General features: G+C 46.5%; 1 protein-coding gene across 3 annotated transcripts in view; it reads right to left on the minus strand.

Moving 5' to 3' along the window:
- Positions 1–23,110, minus strand: part of LOC116820472 (phospholipid-transporting ATPase ID-like) — a 119,415-nt gene extending 96,305 nt beyond the window's left edge. For all 3 annotated transcript variants that reach the window (XM_032772957.2, XM_032772960.2, XM_032772959.2), the window contains exons 1-2: positions 22,457–23,110; positions 15,548–15,626 (exon numbers count right to left, since the gene is read on the minus strand). In XM_032772957.2, coding sequence (XP_032628848.1) covers positions 15,548–15,590 — 43 coding nt within the window. In that variant the 5' untranslated portion in view covers positions 15,591–15,626; positions 22,457–23,110. The remainder of the gene's footprint in view (positions 1–15,547; positions 15,627–22,456) is intronic.
- Positions 23,111–26,284: the final 3,174 nt, after the last annotated feature.

The following is a 26,284-nucleotide window of genomic DNA, read 5'->3' on the forward strand; positions in this document are numbered from 1 at the left end:
GCCTCATCCTCCCTGATTGAACTAACCTCGTTATCTCTAGCTTGCTTGCATATATATACCTGCCCCTGGAAATTTCCACTACATGCATCTGACGAAGTGGGTATTCACCCACGAAAACTCATGCTCCAAAATGTCTGTTAGTCTATCAGATGCCACAGGATTCTTTGCTGCTTTCGCTCCCTTGGTATTCACCCCTTCTTGTCAACTGTTAAGAATAGGCCACTTCCTCCTTAATTGAATTGACTCGTTAGCACTGACCCCCCACTTGGTAAGGCAGCTCCCATCTTTTCATGTGCTGTGATATTTATACTGCTTACTGTATTTTTCACTCCACGCATCTGATGAAGTGGGTTCTAGCCCATGAAAGCTTATGACCAAATAAATGTGTTAGTCTCTAAGGTGCCACAAGGACTTCTCGTTGTTTTTGCTGACACATATTAACACGGCACCCACTCTGAAACCATTCATCAGGCAGAAGCTCACTAGAAGAGCGTGCCAGAAGCTGGGAACAGTTGTTATTTGGGTCGAGCTTTCCTTGGTGTGAGGTAGGAATAGAAAACAGCAGGGCTTAGTAAACCTGCCCTGGAAACAAAGGCAGTGGCCGCCTGAACCTCAGACTGGACGGACAGCTGAGTCTACCCCCCTCTCCTCCTGGCACAGCACCGACTGCTCAGTCTGGGCCCAAAGCAGACTGAAAGCGTCCTGGGTTGCCATAGGAACTTTAACACTGCTCATCATGGCTATTTCTACAGGCCAAAGTTGAACAGAGATCTCTGTTTTTGGGACCCCAAGATGTTGCTTCCCAAAACAAAGGCAGCCAAAATCAAAGGCCACTTTTGGAAACAGCCCAAACCATTATGGTCTCTGCTGGAAATACTTGCAAGGCTGGAGTGAAGGGGTGCAGACATTGCAGGCACAATTGCAACAGTTAAAAGACAAACAGGCACCTCACCCATCTCCACCATTCCATCCGAAAGCACAGGCCTCTCCCACTTGAGCAAAGAGAGAATCTCCATTAGCTGTGTAGTGCCTATGACACCCAGGTGAACAGGTCATATTTTACCAGCACAGGGCAGCAATGCACCCCAGTCAGTGTGTTATCTGCTATTGTGTTCCACAAGCCAATGTGGTCTGTTAGTAACCATATCACAATGACTCTCGAGGAGGTAAGGACAAGGCTAAAGAGCTAGAAGTTGTGTGTTATCTTTTGCCCAAGAGGTGTGGCTCCTACCGCAAACTAGCTGTTCCACTCCCAGCAATGACCTTTCCAGGCTGAACAGATGCTCCTGAACTGGCACTGCACATTGTTTTACAGAGTAAGGAACATCTTCCACATTTCCTCAAATTCCTCCCTTGGGAGTTCCAGACTTGTCACTGCCTATAGAGAGCAGCTACCACCAATTCACACAGCAAATTACAACCTTTTACTTTAACAAGTCCACTTTCCCTTGCACAGTATGGAATAGGGGCCACTGAAACCTCCTCGATGAATGCTATAAAGAACTCAACTGAATCCCTGAAACAGGGGGAGGGGGTCCACTCTCCTCTTGAGTGTCTCCAGTGGCTGCATGTCATATTCAGGCCTTTTCCCACTCCTGGCACCCCATAGTCAGTCAACCACGCTTGGCAGATCTTGAGTGGCTCACTCCTCCGGCTTAGTCACACAATCAAAATGAACTCCTTCCACAGTAGCAAGAAGTCCAACAAACCTGTCTGCCTACCCTCACCAGGATCGTCGGCCCTGGCTCTGGGCCCTGCAAATTCAGTCCTTTGCTTGGGCTCCCCGACGAGTCTTGTTCCTTACTCATGGTTTACACCACTTTGGCCGGGAAGGAACCTGGGAGTGCCTACTATACGGGTTCCAACCCAGGGACCCTATCCACGGCAGCCACGTACTGCTCACTGCAATTAGTGGCTGCTAGTTCCCGGGGCCTCTTCCCAGATCACAGCTGCCAACTTTCACATGGTAAATAAGCACCCAACTTTCACCATAAGCCAAAAATCAAGCTAGTCCAATTTCGAAACAATCCCTAAGAACCCCAACACTCTATGTGATTAGATCCTTCGGCGTGCAGTCTGGGACTATGGTGGGCCTGCTGTGCACCCTGACTCTCTCCCCTGCTTGCCTGGAGCTGATAAAAAAAAATAAAAAAGCAACAAGATACAAGCTAAACAAGCAACAAGCTACAAGAGCCACAAATTAGCCAACAAGCAACTCACAAGCCAATTAAGCCGAAAACAAGCCCAATTTCTGCGGTTTTTCCCTCGCAGGTTTGGCATGTCTCTCCCAGATGACCCCTTTGTCTTCACCCCTTAAGGTTGAAGTTCTCAGGGTCTCTCTTCCCTAGCTTAAGCAAATGCAGTCAAATCCTATGGCTGGACAGGAGAGCCGCCACCATGCCTTGCCACATGCTGCCCATCAGATCCCAGCCAGAAATGACATTCTAATTCTAAGGCCATGCAAATCCTTTTATCTGAGCCTTCTGACCTCTTACCGGCTGCTTCCATCAGGCCTCTCTACGCCTCCTTTCCTGGGCAGGTTGCAGTAGGAGTGCAGGGCCTCCAGGAGGGGGCCACAAAGGGACCATCCCATTCCCCCAATTATACCTGGAACCCACCACTTGGAATAACTGGCTACAGGTCTAAGCTCTGCTTATCATGCAGATGTTAATTCTGGAATCCTGTGGGAGGGCTAAAGCCTCATCCGATGGGAGGTTTTTTGTGCTGGGAACGCCTGTCATCTCTAAGCGACTCATAACCAACTTTCTGCTCATAGGAACAGCAATCATAGAATCATAGAATATCAGGATTGGAAGGGACCTCAGGAGATATCTAGTCCAACCCCCTCCTCAAAACAGGACCAATCCCCAACTAAATCATCCCAGCCAGGGCTCTGTCAAGCTGGGTATTAAAAACTCTGAGGATGGAGATTCCACCACCTCCCTAGGTAACCCATCTCCATGCTTCACCACCTCCTAGGGAAAAAGTTTTTTCCTTAATATCCACCTGAAATCTCCCCACTGCAACTTGAAACATACTTCCTTTTTCTTCATCTGCTACCACTGAGAACAGTCTAGATCCATCCTCTTTGGAACCCCCTTTCAGGTAGTTGAAAGCTGTTACTGAATCCCCCCTCATTCTTCTCGTCTGCAGACTAAACAATCCCAGTTTCCTCAGCCTCTCCTCATAAGCCATGTGCTCCAGCCCCCTAATCATTTTTGTTGCCCTCCACTGGACTTTTTCCAGTTTTTCCACATCCTTCTTGTAGTGTGGAGCCCAAAACTGGACACAGTACTCCAGATGACTGGAGTCACTGCAAAGAAAGAATGAAAAGTCAGTGCTGGTGTCTGTGCTTCAGGTTACCACGTCGCTGCTGCTCAAAACAATGACAAACAATCCTCCCTAGCATTTCATTCACTGGAAACTAATCACATGTAACTGTGGCCCAGTGCCCAGGCCCTGGTCTAACCACAGCAACCGAGTCTCTGGGAAAGTGGCTGCTTTTTCAGGCGGAGAGATTTAGGAGCTAAGCCACAGAACAACATCTGGAGTGAATAACATTAAATTCATGCCAAAAAGCAGCTATAAATAGAATTGTCCATCCAGTCTTCTGAACACAGGGCAGTTGCATGGAAAAGTCTTATGAAAGGTTACATTCGAGAGCTGGCTGAGGACCGTGGAAATTTGTCTGGGTTATAAATGAAAGCGCAGATAGCAGTGCCTTAAAACAGGCCAATGGGTGGAATTTGTGGATATTAGTTTCTGTGCCTGCTGGGGAGTGGGGAACTGAATGGTTTTGCCAAGTTTTACACAAATTAAGGCTGGATGCATGAAGAAAGACCCATCTCAGCCCTAAGAGTGATGCAGCCACTGAGCCTGACAGCAGAACAGAGACAACACAGACTCTGTGCAAGAAAACTGTGCTCCACCTGCCTGACAAACCATCCTCTGGAACCCTAGCTGCAGCCACTCATGCCAGGGAGCTGGATTGTCTCCTGCAATCTGCGTGCAGGGGGGATCTCAGTGCCAATGCATGGGTGAGAGGGGCAAGCTGCACGGCACAGCCCCCCACCCCCAGCCCTGCAGGAATACCCCATGGGTGGTTGGGGCAGGATGGAGACTGGCCTCTCTACACGCATCCTTCCTGTGTGCCCATCCCCCATACTGAGCTGTGAATGAATGGCCTCCAGAGGACAGACAGTTGCAACACAACTCCTGGAGCCACGCTGCCAAGGAGCAGTGGACATGCTCCATCCACAAAGATGGCTCCTGCCTCTGCAGCCTGGGTCTGTAAGGACAGGTAGGTAGAAAAGGGCCCAGCATGCCATTGGAGACGTGTCTGAACAATACTAAAATAAGCACCAAGCATTATTAATTCATTGAGATATGGAAGGTGTTTGGATTACATGAGAATAGTGTGATGAAACCTCAAAAGAAACACTGACATCTGGCCCCCCGACTCACCCCACCCCTCTGCAGACAGTCACATTCTTTGGGCGCCTCGTAAGCTGCTGGTTCTGTTCACGCTGAGAGAGATGCGGCACTGCAGCCGACTAATCCAACTCCCAGAGTACACTACCATGTTACCGGGGTAGGAATATCACAACCCTTCGTTCAGATTGTTGATGAGATGTTAATTATTGCCGTAGGGAGATGAGCCTTGGCCAGTTACTAATTGTTAGCATCATCCCTGAAACAAGGAGACCATTCAGGACAGCAGCCAGAGGGCAGCTCCAGGGGAGAAGATTAATCATTGAATAGCCACATTCTTAGGAGATGAGAGAAACCTGAGTTATCACCTTTGGAGAGGTTATTACAACAAACCAATGTGCAAAATTCCCCCTTAGTGCAACAGTAGTGACCCCAGGTTACACCCTCGGATGAATCTCCCCATTCTGTACCAGCCACAAGGCCCAAAGAAACCAGGTTACATGTTTGCTGGGTTGGCAGGTGTCCCAGCCAACGATAGCATCTCAGGGCCTGTTGGGGAGGAACAAAGGGCAGCTCTGATGCCAATGGTACAATTGGGATGTATTATCTGTACTATGGCAGCACCTGTAGAGATCACTGCACGAACCCATGGTTAGAGAGTCCCCTGCCCCAAAGAGCTCACAGGCCAAGTATAGAGCAGATAAGCATGGCAGGAAGGATTGTTTGTGCCCAGTTTACAGCCAGGAAGCTGAGGTACAAAGTGGTCACATGACCTCACACAGGCAGTCTGTGGCAGAGCCAGGACTGAACCCAGATGTCCAGAGTCTCAGTCCAACACCTTACCCACAAGTCCACCCTTCGCTCTGTGATGGGGCGTTCATATATTGCTTCAACACCTGCTGGGTGCGTTACACAGCCGAGAGATAGCCAGCGCCTGCCCTGAAAGGCTGACACTGCAAGTGTGCCGTGATGCAATGGGTGGGAGTAACAGTCAGTTGGGAGGGGACTGGTCACAGCAATAAAATCATGGGCTGTTTGGAGCAGGCACGTGCACAGCTGCCTGCCAAACACTGCAGGATTTTGTATGATTCGTGACAACTCCCTTTTTGTGGACACGATGGAAGAAAGGAGACGTAAGGACAGTGAGCATGAGGGAGGGGATTCTTGAGTGTGCCTTGTTAAAATTCCATAACAGGTAGTTTTGCTAGCCTCTGCTGGAGTGTCTGCTCTCTGAATGCTGCAGAAGCACCCCTCCCAGCGATGATCAAGACCTGGGGCTTGATCACGTGTGGTACCTTTGGAATGAACCAGCTTGTACCAAATGTCAGGGATTTAAATTTAAAAAAATCCTAGAACAAGATCCCCCTGAAACGTCTGGTTTCCTTTCCTACCTCCTAGTTCCGCATCCCTACTGTATCCCATAATTAATGAAAGCAAAAGAGTCCTTAGAGGGAACTAGATTTCTCTCTCCTCTCCAGGAAGTCAATAAAAAGAGAAATATTGTAAAATGTGATCTGCTTAGGGCACAGGCTGCCTGATTTGTGCCTGGTACAGAATCAAGTCCAGCACCAGCATTAAACAAACATCAGATCATAATGAGAATTTGCAAACGTGGGTAAAACACTGAAGACATTCCAATGCAGGGCACTAATGCAACAGGAAATTCTGCTAATATGAACTGACGTAGTATCTAAGTACATGACGTACAAACATCATCTCTTTCTATACAGCAGGCTTGTAGGCTCCAAATTCTAAACTCTTGACCTGCAAGGTGACTTGGAATTATTTCCTTCTTGGGATCAGTCAATATTTAACCTGAAGATAAAGTGCAATATTAGGCCCTGCCCTCTTTAAAAGCAAATGTTTCTATTATCCTCACCAGCATAGAGAGATGACTGGAGGAGAAGAAATGACTCCAAATGGATGCCTTTGCTTTGCACGCTCCGTACCTAGAATCTAGCTAGGCTCTCCAGTGAAACAGAAACACAGCTCTGACTTCAGCTAAACAAAGAGAAGGCAGCAGCACCCCAGCTTTCAGCTCCAGTGTCCTGTGGCCATAGAAACACTTTAGAAGCCAGGGCAAGACTCACTGACTGTCACCAGATATTTCCAAGCCCGGGGGCAGGAGGGATGAGGGCCCCTCTCACCATGGGACACGATGTGGGTACCAGCCCTATTCTGTTCTTTTCCAGGGCCCTGTCACCAGAGCTCCCAGAGGGGGGTGGAGACTGGCACGTTCTCCTCTCACGGGTAGGGAGGTCAGAACCCCACTCACTGTGCCGTGGACCAGTCAGTGGGCCACATGCCTGCCTGCCAATAACCCAGAGAACATTAAGGCAGAAAACACTCACCCTCGGGGCTTTATGATGATTCATAGATTCATAGACTCTAGGACTGGAAGGGACCTCAAGAGGTCATCGAGTCCAGTCCCCTGCCCTCATGGCAGGACCAAATACTGGCTAGACCATCCCTGATAGACATTTATCTAACCTACTCTTAAATATCTCCAGAGATGGAGATTCCACAACCTCCCTAGGCAATTTATTCCAGTGTTTAACTACCCTGACAGTTAGGAACTTCCCTAATGTCCACCTAAATTCACCTTGCTGCGTTTCGCCATTGCTTCTTTCTATATTAGAGCTAGCGTGAACAGTTTTCTCCCTCTGCCTGATGACACCCTTTTAAAAAGATAACCTGAAACTTGTATCATGTCCCTCACTCTCTTTTCCAAACTAAAATAAACCCAGTTCTTTATCCTTCTTCTATCTTCTCAAACCTTTCATTCTGTGCTTTCTCTGCCCTCTCCATTTCTCCACTTTTTGAAATCCGGATTCCCAAATACACAACCCAGCTGAGCTAACCAGCGCAGAGACGTGAGAGCGGCTCAAAGATAACTTGTGTCTTGTGCACAACACACCTGTAATGCATCCCAGAATTACCTTGCTTGTTTTTGCAACAGTTCACACTGTTGACTCATATTTAGCTTCTGTGGTTCCACTATGACCCTAGTCCCCTTTGCCCATACTCCTCCTAGCAGTCTCTTCCCATTCCGATGTAGGATGCAACTGATTGTTTCCTTCCTCAAGCGGAGAGCATCTTTGATTGTCTTTCATGAATTTATCGGTTTACCTCAGCATTCTCAATTTGTCCCAGAATCATTCTTGATTTTGACCCTGTCCTCCAAAGCAGTTGCAATCCTCCAGTTGTATCGTCCGCCAACTAATAAGCTAACTTTCGTTGCCAAACATCTAGTCGTGATGCAAGTATGAACAGAGCTGGTCCCAAAACAGACCCCTGTGACCCCACTGTGCGTATAACCTTCCAGCAGGAGGAGGCGCCATTTAGATAAATGCTACTCTCAGAGTACGATGTATCCAGCCATTATTGCACCCACCTGTTGAAAGCGCCAATCTAAATTGTATTTGCCTACTTTATCGTAAGGAATATGCGAGACCGTTCGTGCGCTTACTAGCTAGCGGTTATTTACCACATCCACCGATTCTCTCCTTATCACAGGCTCGTTATCCTATCAAAGAAGTGTCAGTTATCTGGCTTTGACACGATTTGTTCTTTATCAAATCCATGCTGGCTTTCCCCCTATCACCTTACCACCTTCCAAGTGTTTAGCAGATGATGTCTTATTACTAGTGCATCCATTGTCTTCCTGGCACAGAAGTTCAAACTAATGGTGTGTAGTTTTCCTGTTTTTATTTCCCTTGATAGAATGGGCACTGTATTTGCCCTTTATCCAGTCTATCTGAATCTCATCAGTCTTCCATTGAAGCTTATCTCACCAGTTCCAAAGATTAATAGCTAGAAGCTCAGATACCCTCCTTATTAACTCCTTGAGTAACTCAGATGCATTTCTCAGGCCCTGGTGACTTGCAGGCACACTAACTTTTCTAAGGTGATGTTTTAACTTGCTCTATTTATTATATTGTATAATTTCATTAAACCTACCCCCTTCCCATAAGCATTCACTATGTTAGACATTCCTTCAGACTTCTCAGTGAAGACCGAAACAAAGAAGTCATTGAGCATCTCTGCCATTTCCAAGTTTCCTGTTACTGTTTCTCCCTCCTCACTGAGCAGTGGGCCTACCCTGTCCTTGGTCAGGAAGGACAAAGGCTGAGTTAACGTCGCTCTTCCCCAGCAACGGGGCCAGCTCTCTCCCTGCCCTGGTCCCTCTTTTCCTTTTTCTCCCACCTCCCGAGCCCAGCCCTGCTCTGCTCTGAGAACCAGCAGGCACCTCAAGCACCCTGCCTACCTCTTCAGAGTTGGCTCTATGTTCAGACATGGGGTTTTGGGCTACAGACTTTCCCCTTCCACCAGCTGTCTCCATATGTGCCAGTTCATGCCTGCTGGGTCCTGGCTGAGACAGGCAGCTCAGACAGAGGGCTGCCCTGGCGAGTAAGTTGTTCCTGCCTCACCTTCTTCCAAGGCAGTGTCTGCTAGTGACCACAAGACGATCTATAAGACATTGGTCACACACAAGATGACTAACCCTGTAGGAATGATCAGTGTCCCAAGAGTCAGCTACGAAGTATTCCCTGTAACACAACTTGTGCTTAGCACATATGGGGAGTATTACACTTATTTCCCTGACATTGATTAATCAAGGCCCAATTCTCTTCTCATTTACATCATTAACTCTGGAATAACTCTCTGGGTATCAGTACAGTCAGTCCAGATTTACACTGGTGTCACAGAGACCATGACTTCACCATTGTTTTCTTCCATTCTCTGTGAGAGTTCGGGATCCCCACCCCTCTGAAGTATGGTTGGCTGCAGATCAGAAAAGCTCTGCATTTGCCTTCCATTGTAGCACTGCTGGTTGGTTTCTAACTAAGCATTGCATCTTGCTGCTCCACCTCTATCAGCGTTGTCAAGCGCCAGCCACCCAGCAATATATTCTCCCCAAAGCTTTCTGTGCCAACTGTTTGAAACAGTATCAAATGTAAAGATCATGTGTTATAAAGGTTAGTTTTAAACCATGTACACATACATCCTTCCTCTTGTTTGTATAAATAACCCCAAAGTACAAATTCTCATTCAGAGCATTTGCTTCAGTCTCTCATCTAGTTACCATTTAGCAGGACTGCAGTGACATGTAAAGAAAACTCCACTCAGTTTGCTTAGGCAATAGCTCATAAGGCAAGGTACACGTTTCACAAGGAAGAAACCATGAAATGGTTTTCATCCTAACGGGATGAATCCAATTACACCACTGTACCATCTGAAGCAGTCCCCTTGCTGAGAACAGACACCATTTATGACAAGAGTCCAAGTGAGAGACTCTTTGAAAAAGTCTCCTTCCTCCTTTGACATTCTGGTTCACTAATTCTACAGCTTTCTGACGAAATCCTATGGCCCACAGCTTACACTCCCAATGACATCAGGGGAGGTTTGTCAGCTTCAGAGCTGCAGGATTTGAATGTTAGGATTAAATTCCATTCTCCTTTACAGTTGTGTAATCTGGGGTAACTCTTCATTGTCACACGATGGCTCTGAGGTCAATACTTTAGCAAGATTCAAAGAGGGACTGAACAGGTATATGGTTACAAACAATATAAAAGCTCATGCACTCTTTGGAAGGGATATCAGACATCATACTTCATGGCTAAAAGCCACTCTCTAACTCTGAAGGATTAGGATGAAACCTTCATGGGGGCAGATTATCCCATATATGTCTATTATGGGGTTACTTGCACCTTCCTCTCAACCAGCTAGTGTTGGCCCTGCTTGGAGACAGCACCCTGGACTGGAGGGACCCCCAAGCCTGTTCTAATCCAGTATACCTATATCCTATGTTCATTGACTTCAGTGGTGTTACACTGGTGATAGCAAAGGGGGAATCAGATCCATACTGCTTAAAAAGTAAATGCTCTGTTTAAATATTAGGTTTTCTACTTATGAAGCCATTATTCAAGCAGGATGAAAACCGGTCTCCAAGCTCTGACCAGGGGCTCTCTTATTGTCAATTTCCAGCAACAAGAGGCTCAAAAACTTCATTGGTGAGTCACAAAGAATTCATTCCTGACCAGAAGGTCCCTTACCTTCTGACCAGCTAATGGGTTGGGGGAGGGGGGGACACATTTGAAGTGGGAGGTGGCGGATGGAGTTTTCTGCTAGCCCCAGCAATAACCTTTAACATAGATTGTTTGGGGGTAAAAGTAAACATGCTTCATTCTCTTGAAAGTTTTAGTTTCACTCTTTATTTCCCATAAATTTGGTGAGAATCGCTGGGCTGAACTGAGCAGGAATCAAAACAGGAAGCTGTAAAGGAACTAATCCCATTCATTCTTAAGAGTTACACATTAACTTTCAGGAAGCTGTTAAACTTCTTCTGTAACGTAAGGCCTAAATTTGGGAATAATATTTGCATCTACACCAAAGAGAAAAAAGGAGCACTCAAGGAAGACAAGGCTGTTGAGGAGAAGCTGACAGAATTCTTTGCATTGGTCTTCTCTGCAGAGGATGTGAGGGAGATTCCCACACTCGAACTATTCTAGTTTGAGGCTACAAGACTAGAAAACTCAATAATAATGGGGGATTTCAGCTATCCCCATATTGACTGGGAACATGTCACCTCAGGACAGGATAGAGAGGTCAAATTTCTAGACATCATTAATGACAGCTTCTTGGAGCAGCCAGTCCTGGAACCCATAACAGAAGGGGCAATTGTTGATTTAGTCCTAAATGGAGCACCGGATCTGATCCAAGAAGTGATTATAGCTGAACCACTTGGTTATAGCAACAATAACATAATAAATTTAACATTCTTGGGAAGTGAGGGATACCAAAGAAACCCATCGCAGTAACACTTAACTTCAAAAAGGGGAACTACACAAAAATGAGGAGGCTACTTAAATGGAAATTAAAAGGAACAGTCACAAGAGTGAAATGCTGCAAGCTACATGGAAACTTTAAATACACCATAATAGAGACTCACACTAAATGTATACCCCAAATAAAAAAAATATTATGACGACCAAGAAATGCCACCATGGCAAAACAACAGAGTGAGAGAGGCTATTAGAGGCAAAAAAAAAATCTGTTGAAAATTGGAAGTCAAATCCTATTGAGGAAAATAGAAAGGAACATAAACTCTGGCAAGTCAAGTGTAAAAGTGTAATCAGGCAGGCCAAAAAATAATTTGAAGAGCAACTAGCAAAAGACACCAAAACTAACAGCATTTTTAAGTACGTCTGGATGATGGAGGTACTAAAGGAGCACTCAAGGAAGTCAACGCTGTTGCGGAGAAGCTAACAGAATTCTTTGCATCGGTCTTCACTGCAGAGGGTGTGAGGGAGATTCCCACACTTGAGCTCTTCTTTTTAGGTGACAGATCTGAGGAACTCTCCCAGACGGAAGGTATCAGAGGGGTCACCGTGTTAGTCTGGATCTGTAAAAGCAGCACAGAGTCCTGTGGCACCTTATAGACTAACAGACATATTGGAGCATGAGCTTTCATGGGTGAATACCCACTTCATTGGATGCATCCCAGACTGAAGTGTCATTAGAGGAGATTTTGGAACAAATTGATAAATTAAACAGTAATAAGTCACCAGGCCCAGATGGTATCAGAGGAACTCATATGAAATTTCAGAAGGACTAACTGGTATACATATATTCTTTAACCAGCCTCTGTACCGGATGACTGGTGGATAGCTAATGTAACACTGGTTTTTAAAGATGCCTCCAGAGGCAAATCCTGGAAACTACAGGCCGGTAAGCCTCACTTCAGTAGTAAAGAACAGAATGATCGGAGTCATAGATGAACACATTTGTTGGGGAAAAATCAACATAGCTTCTGCAAAGGGAAATCATGCCTCAGCAATCTGAGTTCTTTGAGGGAGTCAACAAGTATGCGGACAAGGGTGATCCAGTGGATATAGTGTACTTGGACTTTGAGAAAACCTTTGACAAGATCCCTCACCAAAGGCTCTTAAGCAAAGGAAGCTGTCATGAGCTAAGAGGGAAGGTCCTCTCATGGATCAGTAACTGGTTAAAAGACAGGAAACAAAGGATAGGAGTAAATAGTCAGTTTTCACAGTAGAGAGGGGTAAATAATGAGGTAGTCCAAGGATCTGTACTGGGACCAGAGCTGTTCAACATATTCATAAATGATCTGGAAAAAGGAGTAAAACAGTGAGCTGGTAAAATTTACAAACAATATAAAATTATTCAAGTTACATTCAAATCATACGTGAAGTGTTAAAAAGCGATCTCGGTGATGGCAATAAAATGACAGATGAAATTCAGTGTTGATGAGTGAAAAGTAATGCACTTTGAAAAGCATAATTCCAACTGTACAAACAAAATGATGGCGTCTAAATTATCTGTTACAACTCAAGAAAGATCTTGAAGGCATCATGGTTAGTTCTCTGAAAACATCTGTTCCATGTGTAGCAACAGTTAAAAAGCCTAACAGAATGTTAGGAATGGTTAGAAAAGGGATAGATAATAAGACAGAAAATATCATAGTGACACTATATAAATCCATGCTACGCCCACACCCTGAATACTGCATGCAGTTCCAGTTGCCGCATCTCAGAAAAGAGAAAAAATACAGAAAGAGACAGCAAAAATGATTAGGGGTATGGAACAACTTCCAAATGAAGAAAGATTAAAAAGTCTGGGACTGTTCAGTTTAGAAAAGAGGTGACTATGGGGGGTATAGGACAGAGGCCTATAAAATCATGACTGTTGTGGAGAAAGTAAGTGTTATTTACCCATTCACATAACACACAAACCAGTATCAGAGGGGTAGCCGTGTTAGTCTGGATCTGTAAAAGCAGCAGAGTCCTGTGGCACCTTATAGACTAACAGACGTATCGGAGCATGAGCTTTCATGAGTGAATACCCATATGCATCCGACAAAGTGGATATACACCCACGAAAGCTCATGCTCTGATATATCTGTTAGTCTATAAGGTGCCACAGGACTGTCTGCTGCTTTTACAAACCAGTAGTCACTCAATTAAATTAATAAGCAGTAGTTTTAAAACAAACATAAGAAAGTTATTCTTCACACAATGCACAGTGAACCACTAGAATTCATTGCCAAGGGATGTTGTGAAGGCCAAAAGCATAAATGAGTACAAAAAGTTCCTGGAGGACAGGTTCCATCAATGGCTATTAACCAAGATGGTCAGAGGAACAACTCCATGCTCTAGATGCCCCTGAACCTCACACTGCCAGAAGCTGGGACTGGATGACAGAGGATTAATCAGTCAATAATTACTCTGCTCAGTTCACTCCCTCTGAAGCATCTAGTACTGGCCATTGTTGGCAGACGGATACTGTGCTAGATGGATCATTGGTCTGGCCCAGTATGGCCGTTCTTATATTCTTATACCCCTTTGGACAGAGAGAAACAAACAGTACCCCTGGAAAGGCAAGGGAAAATGTCTCCGATCTCTCTCAACACAACCTCGTGACAGAGAGCGAGGTATCCATCTAGTATCTATGGTGTGGAATGAGGAAACATTATGCCTGATGTAAAGAGCTCAGTCTAATCAAGACTAAAGGCACCTGAGTGAGAGTAGCACACATCGAAAGCAGGTCTATATTTCAAATGCTGCAGTGGCACAGCTGCCCTAGCGCCGCTGCAGCACTTCAGTGAATATGCTATTATGTCGACAGGAGAGCATCTCCTATCAGCGTAGTGAATCCACCTCCCCACGAGGTAGTGGCTCTGTCGATGTGAGAAGCCCTCCCATTGGCGTAGCCCTGTCTATACCAGGGGTTAGGTCAGTACCACGGCGTCGCTTAGGGAGGTGGATTTTTCACACCCCAGAGCGAAGCAGTTATAACAATGTATGTTTATAGTATAGACCTGGCCGCAAGATGTGTGAACTTAACACATTCTCATACCTTTGCTGCTGCTCTCCTCTCTGACCTGCCTCAGTATGTGAGGTGGATTCCCTTAGACTCAGTGGGCCGAGCTGGAAGGAGGTGTGCAAAGTGGGGAAGTTACATGTCAGGGGGTCGAAGTTGGTGCAATGACCCTGGCCAAGGGTCTGACAGAAGGTGCAAGTGACACTCATGTGACTTACTTCTGAACACGGCCAAGGCATTTTGATTTCCCCCTCAGGTTCTTCCTTACACACTTCTTAATTTAAAAAGCCTGTTGGTGGTTCCCATCCTCTGCTCCCACTAAAACACTTGTGGGAAAGAAGAAAAGGCCACAGGACACTACAAGGGACCAGACTGTCCAAGCTCCTGCCAGAGAGTGATTTGTAGCCTCGTGGACCTAAAGAGAACAGGGCCTCTTCGCCCTCAGAGCCCAAAAGTCAGCAGGCAAAGTCTCTGGATCCCAGGGCCTTTATGTAAGGAGCCAATCTCCACTGCAGCATTGCTTAGCTGATGCCAGTCCTCTCTCAGAAGAGCTGCCATTGGCCTCCCTGCTGCTATTCCCCAGCCACAACAGTAGTTGCAGATGCAAATGGAAGTTCATGCTGCTCCAAGCAGCATCCATTTCTGCATGGATTTCCAATGGAAACTCCATGGGGTCTTGAGAAGATCATGTTGGGCAGACTGGCTGCTTCCTAGCTCCATTCCCTCTCGTCCCAGGCTCTGACTTGGAAACCCTGGAGAGTCTGCTGCAGTTAGCACTCCTCTGCTTTGTAGCTTTCAGATTGCTGCCTCCCCATGTCACTCTCTCTGATCCTCTCCCTGCCTCCTAGCAGGGAGGAGTACCTGGGTCATTGCCATTAATTCCACATCATCATCAAAAGGCTGCAATCAAGCCTTCACCTTCATTTGCCAGCAGCATGTTTTGTCAGCTGTTGGAGCTGCAGTGCCACAGGGCTGTGTGCAAAAGGAGACAAGCCCAAGATTTTCCAAACCCAGCCATTCCCGGGATATAGTTCAAGCTTCACAGTTCTGTTTCAACATTATCTTGTTCACTAGGACTCAGTTTACAGCACCTCTCTGGGGGCGATCCCGGTGCTGGGCAAGTAAACAGAATGTGGCTGTACCTAGACACCCTGGCCAACTCCACAGATGTCAGATGTGCTCCCAAGGATTGATGTAGGAGTCAAAGACTGGATACTGTGTGTACAGTCTGTGGATTGCCACAGACGCGAGGATCTGCCTGGCTCTGCCTTACCTTTCAATTTCTTCTTTCCAAACTTGAATCCAGAGAGCGGCATCCCAAGAGTTTCTTTCAGTGCAATTCCATGGAACTTCTGGGGAAGAGAAGAGAAGATTATTTACAATGAGGATTCCTGCCACACAAAAAATAAAGATCTGCAGCCTTCAAATGGAAGAGGTTCAATTCCTAAACAATACGACCAATGGCTGCAGTTCTTCCCATGGTGATTTTTAATTACACAGTCATCTCAGGTTTCCCAGTCAACCTGCATAAACCCAGGTTACTTGACTGGGACATTTGGAGCCGCTCGGTTCTGATCCTGCACAGGGAATAGGTCAGGGGGGAGACAGGGTGCAAAGCACCTTCCTACCTCATGCCACCCATACTCTCAGACATTGCCTTGGGGTGCACAGGTATGGCCTGAGGCTAGCACTCACAGTGACAGCTAGGGTTGCCAGTCTTCACCATTGACCGGGCCATTAAAAGGCACAACAGAGCTAAGTCAGGTTCCCTGCCTGCCCTGGCTCCATGTGGCTCCTGGTAGCGGCCGGCATGTCCCTGTGGCCCCTAGGCACAGTGGTGGCCAGGGAGGCTCCGCGTGCCACCTCCGTCCTGAGCGCTGGCTCCACAGCTCGCATTGGCCAGAAACTGCAGCCAATGGGAGCTGCAGGGGTGGTGCCTGTGGATGGGGGCAGTGTGCAGAACCACCTGGCCACATCTCCACCTATGGGCCCCAGGGACATGCTGGCCACTTCCAGGAACCACCTGAAGTAAGTGTTGCTCAGAGTCCACCCCACCATACTCTCCAACCCCCTTCTCCAGCCCAAAGCCCCCTCCCACACTCCGACGAGTCTCCGTTCCTGTGTGCTTGATGGATTTTGCCATGATTGTTGTGAGGAATTGAGCATTACCTGGCTAACAGGGCCAGCCGGGGAAGGTTGAGGTACTCCCCAGGTTGTTATTAAAACAGTTTTCTGGATAACAGCAACGAGGCAACGCCAACAAGCTCTCATGCTTTAGTGGGAAATGATTCCTCAAAATACAGCCACTGAGAACAAAGCCACAGACTGTCACTGAAATACAGAGTCCCAACGCAAAGCCGCAGACAACCAGTGTCTTTGCTGCAAGGGTCAGCATATTTGGCCAGAGGATAATGTCGATTACTATCAGTTCTCATGCATTTCTTCATTTTCAGCCCCCCTACCCCATTCCACATGTTCAGGGTTTCTCTTTGATTTGTAGTAAGAGCTGACGTAGACAACAGGAATGAGCCAATACCCTTCGTACCCTAGTACTATTTCAGTGTCTCTGAGTGAGTTCTGCAGCTCATATCCCAGCACAGCATTAATTTCTGCCAAGCCTGATATGGAGAAGCCTTGGCATTCAGTTAGTTCTGATTAAGTACCATTCTCTCTATATGCTTTGCCACTCTGAGGTTGACTCACTCCCTGATCAGATGCCTCGCATGAAGCGAAGGCCTTGAGATACATACACCCATCCTTCCAGCCCAGTATCCTGATGCCAGAACTGCTCATGAAGGACACTCTAAAAGGGTGACCTCAGAGAAGCTTCTAAATGTAGAACACTTGCCCCAGATTCTCCACATCCAGCCCTGGCTCAGGTTTTCCATACAGCTTTCTGTACTGCAGAGAAATCTAACCAGTACAGTATTTAATACAAGAAATAATGTCAAATTCATAACACAAACTGGTAAATAACAAAATACAGACATCAGGTTGAAACAACCTCCAGAAATAAATTCCACGTGAAAGACCCTGACCCATCTCCAGTGGGTGGGGACGTGCGTGTAACTTCAACAGGGAGAAGCCAGCTCTCATCCGAGATTAATTCTACCACCAGTTAGCCATCCAAACCTACGTGTGCTGCAGTGAAGACACCTGAGGGGACAGGGACATCAGACTGGATATATTTTATCCCTCTGCTAAGAACTGAATAAAATGTATATGGCTCAAATGCCGCCCTGGTGTAGCTTCACTGGAGTTGTGCCGAGAATTAATTTGGTCTCCTCTCCGCTCCTGGAATTAGAGATAAACAGAAACAAATCCCCTAGATCCCTGGAGAAGCTTTGATCTGGATCCAAAACTTTCTGGGCAGATCCTCTCTGCCCAAAATGCTAATGCAAAGTTGCTCCTGAGTAACTGTAACTCATTAAGCCTGGAATGTAAAAAAAAAACTCCACTGCAGTTAACACTTCTTCCATCCTCCCAACTTCCATACAGCATCGGCATCACACACAGACTTAGGATGCTCTGTTGCTCACCATACCAAGCTCAGTCACTGATTTAGCACAGTCTGCATCCTAAGGGGTGGTGGGTTTTGTTTAATAGTGGATTAATTCTTCCCCTGTTACTGCAAAGAGGCTTTAGCATGGCATTCTGCGCACAGTCTAGCTGGGGCTCATTCAGCTCCCCCCGAAAAAAGGAGTTCCACAGTCAAAGACCATTGGTGCTGCCTCTGCCTGTCTCACTGTGGATATTGCTTCAGCATCCACGAGAGCAGTGGCCTTGGTGGGGAGAGGGAGTGTCTGTGAACCAGGTCCAAGCCTTTGAAAATCTTAAAGGTGAGAGCCAGGATCTAGACCTGAGGTTCTCACAAGAAAATTTTTTGTGGACTCAGAGTGCGGCCACCAACTCTCATTGGTGGTCACTCTGACAATTTTTCCTAAAATATTTAATTAACTTTGGGAAAAACAAATAAATATGCACATATCCATGTTCAAATCGTAATTTTCATTGTAATCATGTAGGGTTTTTTTGTAGACTCAATAATAAAAATAATGTACAGTCGCCTCAATTCTTTACTGGATCTAAACAGAACAAAAACAAAAGAAAGTGCTGTGTCTTTTTTGTTGTGGTTTCTTTTGCTTTTTTGGTTGCTTTATTTTTAGACTTGCAAGCTAGTAGGTCTGCTGCTGTGAAAACTGATATTTATAGTTTGTTAATATCACTTGTCATGGCAGACTTGTTAGCTAGCTGGGAGGCTGTGAAAATGATTAACAAACGTACAAATATCGCTTTTCACAACAGACTTACTAAGCCCTAGAATCATAGAATATCAGAGTTGGAAGGGACCTCAGGAGGTGTCTAGTCCAACCCCCTGCTCAAAGCAGGACCAATCCCCAACTAAATCATCCCAGGAGGGCCCTGGCAAGCTGGGGACTAATTAAGCCCTGGATGGAGAGGTGGGTAGGGAGGCAGGGGGCGGGGGGAGGGTGGCAAACCTGGGGCCAGAACCCAAAGACCTGTGGTCAGAGCCCGAAGCCCCATAGCCTGGGAAAGTGGCTGCCTGTTCTTCTGGCATTTGTGGCTCCAGAGGGGGACAGGGCCCAACCCCTGCTGGCAGCCCCAGGGGAAGGGCCACTGCTGTGCCCCTCCTCCATCACTGCCCAGTAGGCTGTAGCCGCAAGAAAAGCCCCACATTTGGGAAACGTTGATCTAGACTCTTTCAGGAGTAAATGTATTCTCAGTGTTCTTAGCTGCTTAAGAGGCAAGCTGCCTTTTATCTTCAACCCCAGTTACCGTGAGATATAACAGTCTAATCTAAAGGCATGTCTCACCGGGGCTAATTTCTCGTTCAGGAAGGAGAGAGTCTCCTGCAAACTGGATGTGGAAGAAGGCTCTTCTGCTCTCCTGCTGATAATAGCTCATCTTAATTAATTAGCCTCTTAGAGTTGGTATGGCAACTTCCATCTTTTCATGTCATCTGTATGTGTATATATCTTCTTACTATATGTTCCATTCTAGGCATCTAATGAAGGGGGCAGTAGCCCACGAAAGCTTGTGTTCAAACAAATGTTAGTCTTTAAGGTGCCACAAGTACTCCTGTTCTTTCTGCTCTCTCCATGTCAAAAGTGGCAATGAGTCCAATCAGCTCTGGAGACTTTGCACTACTCTCATGATCAGAGGGCAGATGTCCAGAATGGAGGGTGCGGTCGGTGTCTTGGCCAGCACCTCACACTGTAAATAGCCATGTGATATTTGAAATACAGAGCATTTGCCATTTGTGCACATGATCACTCTCCACAGCAGTTGAGTCTCTCCATGTGAATGGGACATGTAATCGGATGGTTTTATTTGCATCCATCTGATGAAGAATCTATAAACCTTCCCAAACTTTAGAACAAAAATATCCTTCCATTAAAATACTAACTAGCTCACCAATAAATAGTTAGAGAGCTGAAAGCAGGCAAAGCGTGTAGCCAATGAGAGCCAGAGCAAGTTCATGGCAGCTGGTGGGATGTGCCAGCCAACTGACCTGAGAGAAGTAATGCTACACACCACGAGAAGAGGCCCTGAGCTTGGAACTCCCATCAGTATCAGCTGGAGTGGGAAGGATTGTTGAGATTTTGCAAGAAATTTTTGGAGTGAAATAGAATAGGCAAATTCCCAACTAATTTTTTTAAATTCTTTTCAAATTAGTTTACCCACCTATTAAGTGGGCACAATACTTGCCTATAGTTGCTGCAATTAAAAAGACAACATTTACCAGCAGGTGTCACACACACAGTGGTCTCCAAGACACTGCACACTTTCCTGTGTTTAGGAGAGAAGAAACCTGTGCTGTCTAGACACCACTCTAGGGTAATGGTGGGCAGTGCTGACTTTGTAATGGTGCTGCTATAGTTAATGCTTATATAAAGTGCTCCCTTTGGAGATGTGAAGTACTAAATAGTTCAGCCAAATTGTTAATATTGGCGCCCAGAGGTAAAGGTGGATTCAGTTCTCTCTCTCCGGGCACTGAAATTTTAAAATTTTGGCCTTCAGACAAAACAGTCTAGTCCCCCTCATTGCAGTGTGTGAGCACCTCACAACTCTGATGTACATATCCTCACGGAACGTCCCGGACGTAAGGCAGTGCTGTTCTTACCATTTTGCAGATGGAGAACTAAGGCACCAAGAGACAAAGTGACTTGCCTACAGTCACGCAGGAAGCTTGTGGCAAAACAGAATTAAACTCAGGCCTTCTGAGCCTCAGGCTAGCAACCCAACCACTGGACCTCCCTTGCTGTCTTGGGCTGAGGCTGGGTTTGACTGGTTTCAGCCTGGAATAAGTTCTAGGAAACCTAGGTGATGAATTCTGCAAATGGGACTCCTGCTGGAAGTAGTGACCCAACCTGTACTCTAGTAGCACCGATTGACAAGTTGAAATATTTCCTAGAAGCCCAATGGGTTTTCTTTTGGATCAAAAATAGGGCAACCAGAGAGCTCTGCTGAGGCTCTGAGCCGAGTCAGCCCTTCAGTGATCACATTCTGAAGAGCTCTTCAAAGCTGAAGGTTTTCACTGGTCCCTTCTGGCCTTGGAGTCTTTGTGATCATCCAGTCTGACCTCCTGCATGGCACTGACTTCCTGTGTCCCACGGGCTCATGACTGTCCTCCATTAATTTCTGTTGGAACTAGAGCAGAGCTTTTAGAAAAACATCCTATCTGGTTTTTAAAATGGTCAGTGATGGAGATTTGTTCTTTGGGTTAACGACTCCCCTGTTAAAAATGTTACACATTTCCAGTCAGAATTTGTCTAGCTTCAGCTTCTAGTCATTGGATTATGTTAGACCTTACTCTGCTGGACTGAAGAGCCCTTTATCAAATGTCTGTTCTCCATGCAGGTACCTATAGACTAAATCAAGTCACCCCTTAACCTTCTCTTTGTTAAGATAAATAGATTGAGCTCCTTGAGTCTATCACAATAAGTTACTGTTTCTAATCCTTTATTCAGTCTTGTGGGTCTTCTCTGAACTCTCTCCAATTAAACAACCACCTTCTTCAATTGTGGGCACCAGAACTGGGCAAAGTCTTCCAGCAGTGGTTACACCAGTGCCAAATACAAGGTAATGTAACATCTCTACTCCCAGACAACATTCCTCTGTTTATACATCCCAGGATCACGTTAGCCCTTTAGGCCACAGCGTTGCCCTGAAGCTCATGTTCAGCTGATTATCCACCATGACCCACAAATCTTTTTAGAGTCACTGCTTCCTAGGAGAGAGTCCCCCATCCCATAAGTATGGGCTGCTTTCTTTCCTGCTAATGTATAACTTTACCTTTGGAAGTATTAAAATGCATATTGTTTGCTTGCGCCCAGCTTAGCAAGTGATCCAGATCGCTCTGTATCAGTGACCTGTCCTCATTACTCACCATTCCCCAATCTTTGTCTCATCTGCAATCTTTACCAGAAATAATTGTAAGCTTTATTCCAAGTTTTTGATAAAATGTTAAATAGCACAGGGCCAAGAACCGATCCCTGAGAGAGACTACTAGAAAAGCATCCATTTGATGATGATTCCCCATCTATAATTATATTTTGAGACTTGCCAGTTAGCCAATTTTAATCCACTGAACGTGTACTATGTTCATTTTGTATCGTTCTATTTTTTTTATCAAAATGTCATTCTAGGAAACTCATAAAACTGTGTCCATATGAAAAGACTCTGAGCCCTACAATGTGCCAAGATAATTGCTGGAAAAGAGATTCAGTCAGTTATCTGTCACGGTTTGAAGTAATGTCCAATATCAGCCATCAGCTTCCATATAAAATACTCCCTAAACTGACACATCTGGAAAGCAGTACTGATTTGCACTGGACACATTTGAGCAAGCTAGCGATGGTTTTCATATTACTTCTTAACAGCTGCGGAGAGAGATTTTTGCCGAAAGAAAAGCAAACTGCACTTTCCTCACTGTGAAACAGTTCAAACAATAGAAGAGTTTCCCCAAATAGTCTGTGTTTAAAAGCATGCAGAGTTCAACTCGCTCCACCCAGCAATTGTGCCAATTTAGTCATTAACTCCCCCCAACAACGCATTTTGGTCAGACTTTACAAAAGCTTCTATGTCTAAAAATGCAAACTTTCTACAACTGAAGCTGACCGAAAAAACAAACAAGGCAAAAGGAAGCATTAAATCTTACCCTTGAAGGCTTTTAAAAGTCACAGCAACAGTTACTGCCCTCCATAGCACTCGAATACACTCCTCTCTTCTCATTTATACGCTGCTTTATCCCCTCTCCAGATCAACAAACTCCTGCGGTTATTGCACACGCAGGATGTGCATCTAGGAAAGCAAAGTTGCTCTAAAGTGGGAAACAAGCACTATAGAGTTTTTCTCCGATGTTAAAACCCACTGCAGACTCGGTTTGCGCCGTGATGAACTGGTGACTAAATTTACTCTTAATTCCTTACTACTGACTTCACTGACCGGCCTTGGCTACCTGCCAAATTCTTCTGTCTTTTTCCCCTCCTGTTTCCTGTAGATAGGGAAAGTGGATTTGCTCCTTTAAAAAAAAAATAAAGGAAAATGCCAGTCACACCAAGCTGTGAAACACTCGGGCAGGAAGGCAAACTGCCCAGCCCAGAAATGTCCAGCCTGGATTCTAGGGGCCACTGCCGCTCTTGCTACTTATCCCATGCTAGTGTGGAGCATTTTAGAAAGGAAAACGAAAAGACAGAAAAAAGCAAAAAGGGGGAAGCAAAAGGAGGAACTTGTGAGTGGATCGATCCATTTCTGAGCACCAGAGAGCGCGTCTTGTTTTTATTCCAAATTCAGTGAGCTCTCTTTAGGCACAGAGGAGCTGCCATACCAGAATAAGACCGGGGTCCTTCTCATCCAGTCTGCTGTCTCCAACAGTTACCGGTAGCAGATGCTACAGAGGAAGGTGTAAGAAACCACACAGACTACGTCATAACGAAACCACAGGGTTTCCTCCTAGCTCCAAGGCTGCTAGTGGCTGGCTTTTGTCACAAAGCATGAAGGCTTATGCTCTTTATAAAATCTTATTCCAATTCCTCCTCTGGTCTCAGTGATACCATATTGCCTTCTACATATGGAGTGCAGCTGTCAAGATCATCTTCGTGGCCAGTCATTCAGACCACCCCCATGACTCTCTGACTGTCCCCCTGACTCCTCCTCCTCCAGGGGATCAAGTATAAGTTTCTTGTCATCACTTCCAAAACCCTTCACAATGCAGCCCCCATCCGCCTGTCTCGCATCACTTCACCCTCCACCACTGATGCAAGCCTTGACTTCCATGTGTCCATGTCTCCCACAGTCACCTTTGTGCTTCCTGTCATGCTGCCCCTTAAACATGGAAGCCACTTGCTGAATGCATCTGGGAAGCCACTGGCCTCTCCTCAAGACCAACTCTACCAAATGCCTGCAAGAAACGAGCCAACTCAGAATGGCCCGGTGTGGGGAGCATTGTGGAGAAGCTCATTTATTTAAAATTAAAAGCCTATATATGTTGCTACTTCTCCTCCTCTCCCATCCCATTTGTCTGTCTGCAGAGGTGAAAGTAAGCTGGTACAGGCCGGTACAGAGGACCGGTAAGAAAAGGAGACTGACAGAGACAGAGAGAGAAGCCTGCTCCCTGCATAACAATAGTTTAAACTCAGCTGTTCCCTGATAGTTCAGCCCCCAGGGCTAGGTTTCTGGCATCCTTGTTCATTTCACTCATAGTAGCGGGGGGAAGGGGTCGAGGGGAGAGTGTGTTTGACCATGGCAGGGGCAGTCCTTTTCTGCCCCTGGGATGAGGGGATCTTGTCTCCAATACTAATATACACAACAAATACAAGCATTTGGCTGCACAGCTTAAATCCAGAGCTAATAAAAGCAGGTGGAAGGGGAAAACTCACTGTCACATTGGTTTCTCGTCTCCTCCCTCCCCCTCCTCCAGCCAGGCTGCAGACAAGGATCTGCATTCCCCCATCCACCCACCCACCCACTGCCAGCAGGGGTTCTCCTCTAGGCTCTAGCTTGCAATAGGGACACTGGCGGAGATGCCTGCTGCTGCTGCCTGCAAAAGAACAGTTTAAACTCAGCTGTTTCCTATGCAGTTCAGTGCTCAGAGTTAGGAGCCGTTTCTGGCATCCTTGTTAATTTCACTCCCAGTTGTTGTTGGGTGTGTGTGACCATGGCTGGGGCAGTACTTTTCTGCCCCCAGAATGAGGGGATCTCCTAAACACATTCAAATTCAGGAACCATTTCCAAGTTCAAATCTATCCCATTCCCTCCCCAGCAGAGGATCATGGTTGTGATGTCCAAACTGCTTGCAGATCCTCTTTGACATGTTACTGTTTAAAAAAAAACCCACAAAAAACATGGAGAACATAGTGGAAAGATGTGTCATGATGATTAGGGTTTATTTTGGGCAAAGCAATTTTGCTAAAGCAACTAAAGATTCACAGTATCAGAGGGGTAGCCATGTTAGTCTGGATCTGTAAAAGCAGCAAAGAATCCTGTGGCACCTTATAGACTAACAGATGTTTTGGAGTATGAGCTTTCGTGGGTGAATACCCACTTTGTCAGATGCATGTAGTGGAAATTTCCAGGGGCAGGTATATATATGCAAGCAAGCTAGAGATAACGAGGTTAGTTCAATCAGGGAGGATGAGCAGAGGCTGAAATTGACAAACTTTCTCTAAAAATATCTTGTATATTTCATGAAGGCTATTCCAGTTGTCCTTCATTCACCCCTGACTTCCCCTCCCTCCCCGCACCCCGCTCCGTCCCTGGCTGGCTGGCTGTGGTTTTTGCCTCGGTTACTTACTCCTTGGCAGACCCAGCCCAGCAGCACCTGCTGGCTCTCTGCAGGCAGCAGCCCACAGGGGCCAGTTGCTGGGGTCGCTGCTTGTCGGTGGCAGGCTGCAGCTGCATTGTTTGTGACACATTCATACACACACACATACATACAGTCAGAGGTGAAAGTAAGCCGGTCTGGTCTGGTACGGCGTACCGGCAAGAGCCAGTACACCGTGCTGGACTGCATCGACTTCCACAGCAGGAATTGAAAGGGCTCAGAGCTCCTCGCATCTGTGGGCAGCCCAGAGACCTTTAAATCCCAGCCACAGCTCTGGCGGCTGGGCTGGGGCGGGGATTTAGAGGGCTCAAAGCTCCCTGCGGTGGCGGGCAGCCCAGAGCCCTTTGAATCCCTGCCACGGCTCTGGCGGCTGGGCTGGGGCCAGGATTTAAAGGGCTTCAGGCTTCCCTCAGTAGCAGGAGCTCTGGGCCCTTTAAATCCCTGCCCCAGCCCCGCAAAACTTGGGGTTCCCCCTGGTGGCCAGAATCCCGGGCCCTTTAATTTGCCCCTCAGCCCCAGGGGGCTCCCAGTCACCTCTGCATCTGGGAGTCCCTGGTTGATTTAAAGGCTCTGGGTCTCCCAGCCACAGCTGGTTCCCCAGGGCCTTTAAATCTTGAGAGGCCCCGCCTCTTCTGGATGAGGCCACACCCCCCTCAGGACTCCAGCAGTACTGGTAAGTCCTTTAAGTTACTTCCACCCCTGTCTGTCTGTCTGTCTCTTTACCCTGGGTGTTCTTTGGGGAAGGAGCTATGATGACTTTGTTGCGGGTGGACAGTATCTCACTCGCAGTGGGTGGGGCTGGAATACTAATAAAAAAGGAAATACATTCATGAATTAACTGATTCTCAATAGCAGTATGAAAGCAAAGGATTCTTCGGCCACATGCACAAGAGTGGTCAGGGGGTGCTCCTGGAAGAGCCTAGCAATGAAATTGGTGTTTGTTTATTAGGTCCAAATCTCCCAGTCAAAGGAAGAGCCACAGGAGACCCTGAGTGCAGCAGGACTGGGGCCATTCCACAGGTGACAGAGAGACAAGGTGCAGAAAGGACATGCAGAGAACCTCTCCACCCCTGCAAGCAGCCTCTGAAGCACATGGCCTGTCACTGCTGATTCCAGGGTTAGGCTCCTAGAATATGTCTATTTTCAGAAGGGTCATGAGGGGCA

Source organism: Chelonoidis abingdonii, chromosome 6 (assembly GCF_003597395.2).
Source record: "Chelonoidis abingdonii isolate Lonesome George chromosome 6, CheloAbing_2.0, whole genome shotgun sequence".
Classification (NCBI taxonomy): Eukaryota; Metazoa; Chordata; order Testudines; family Testudinidae; genus Chelonoidis; species Chelonoidis abingdonii.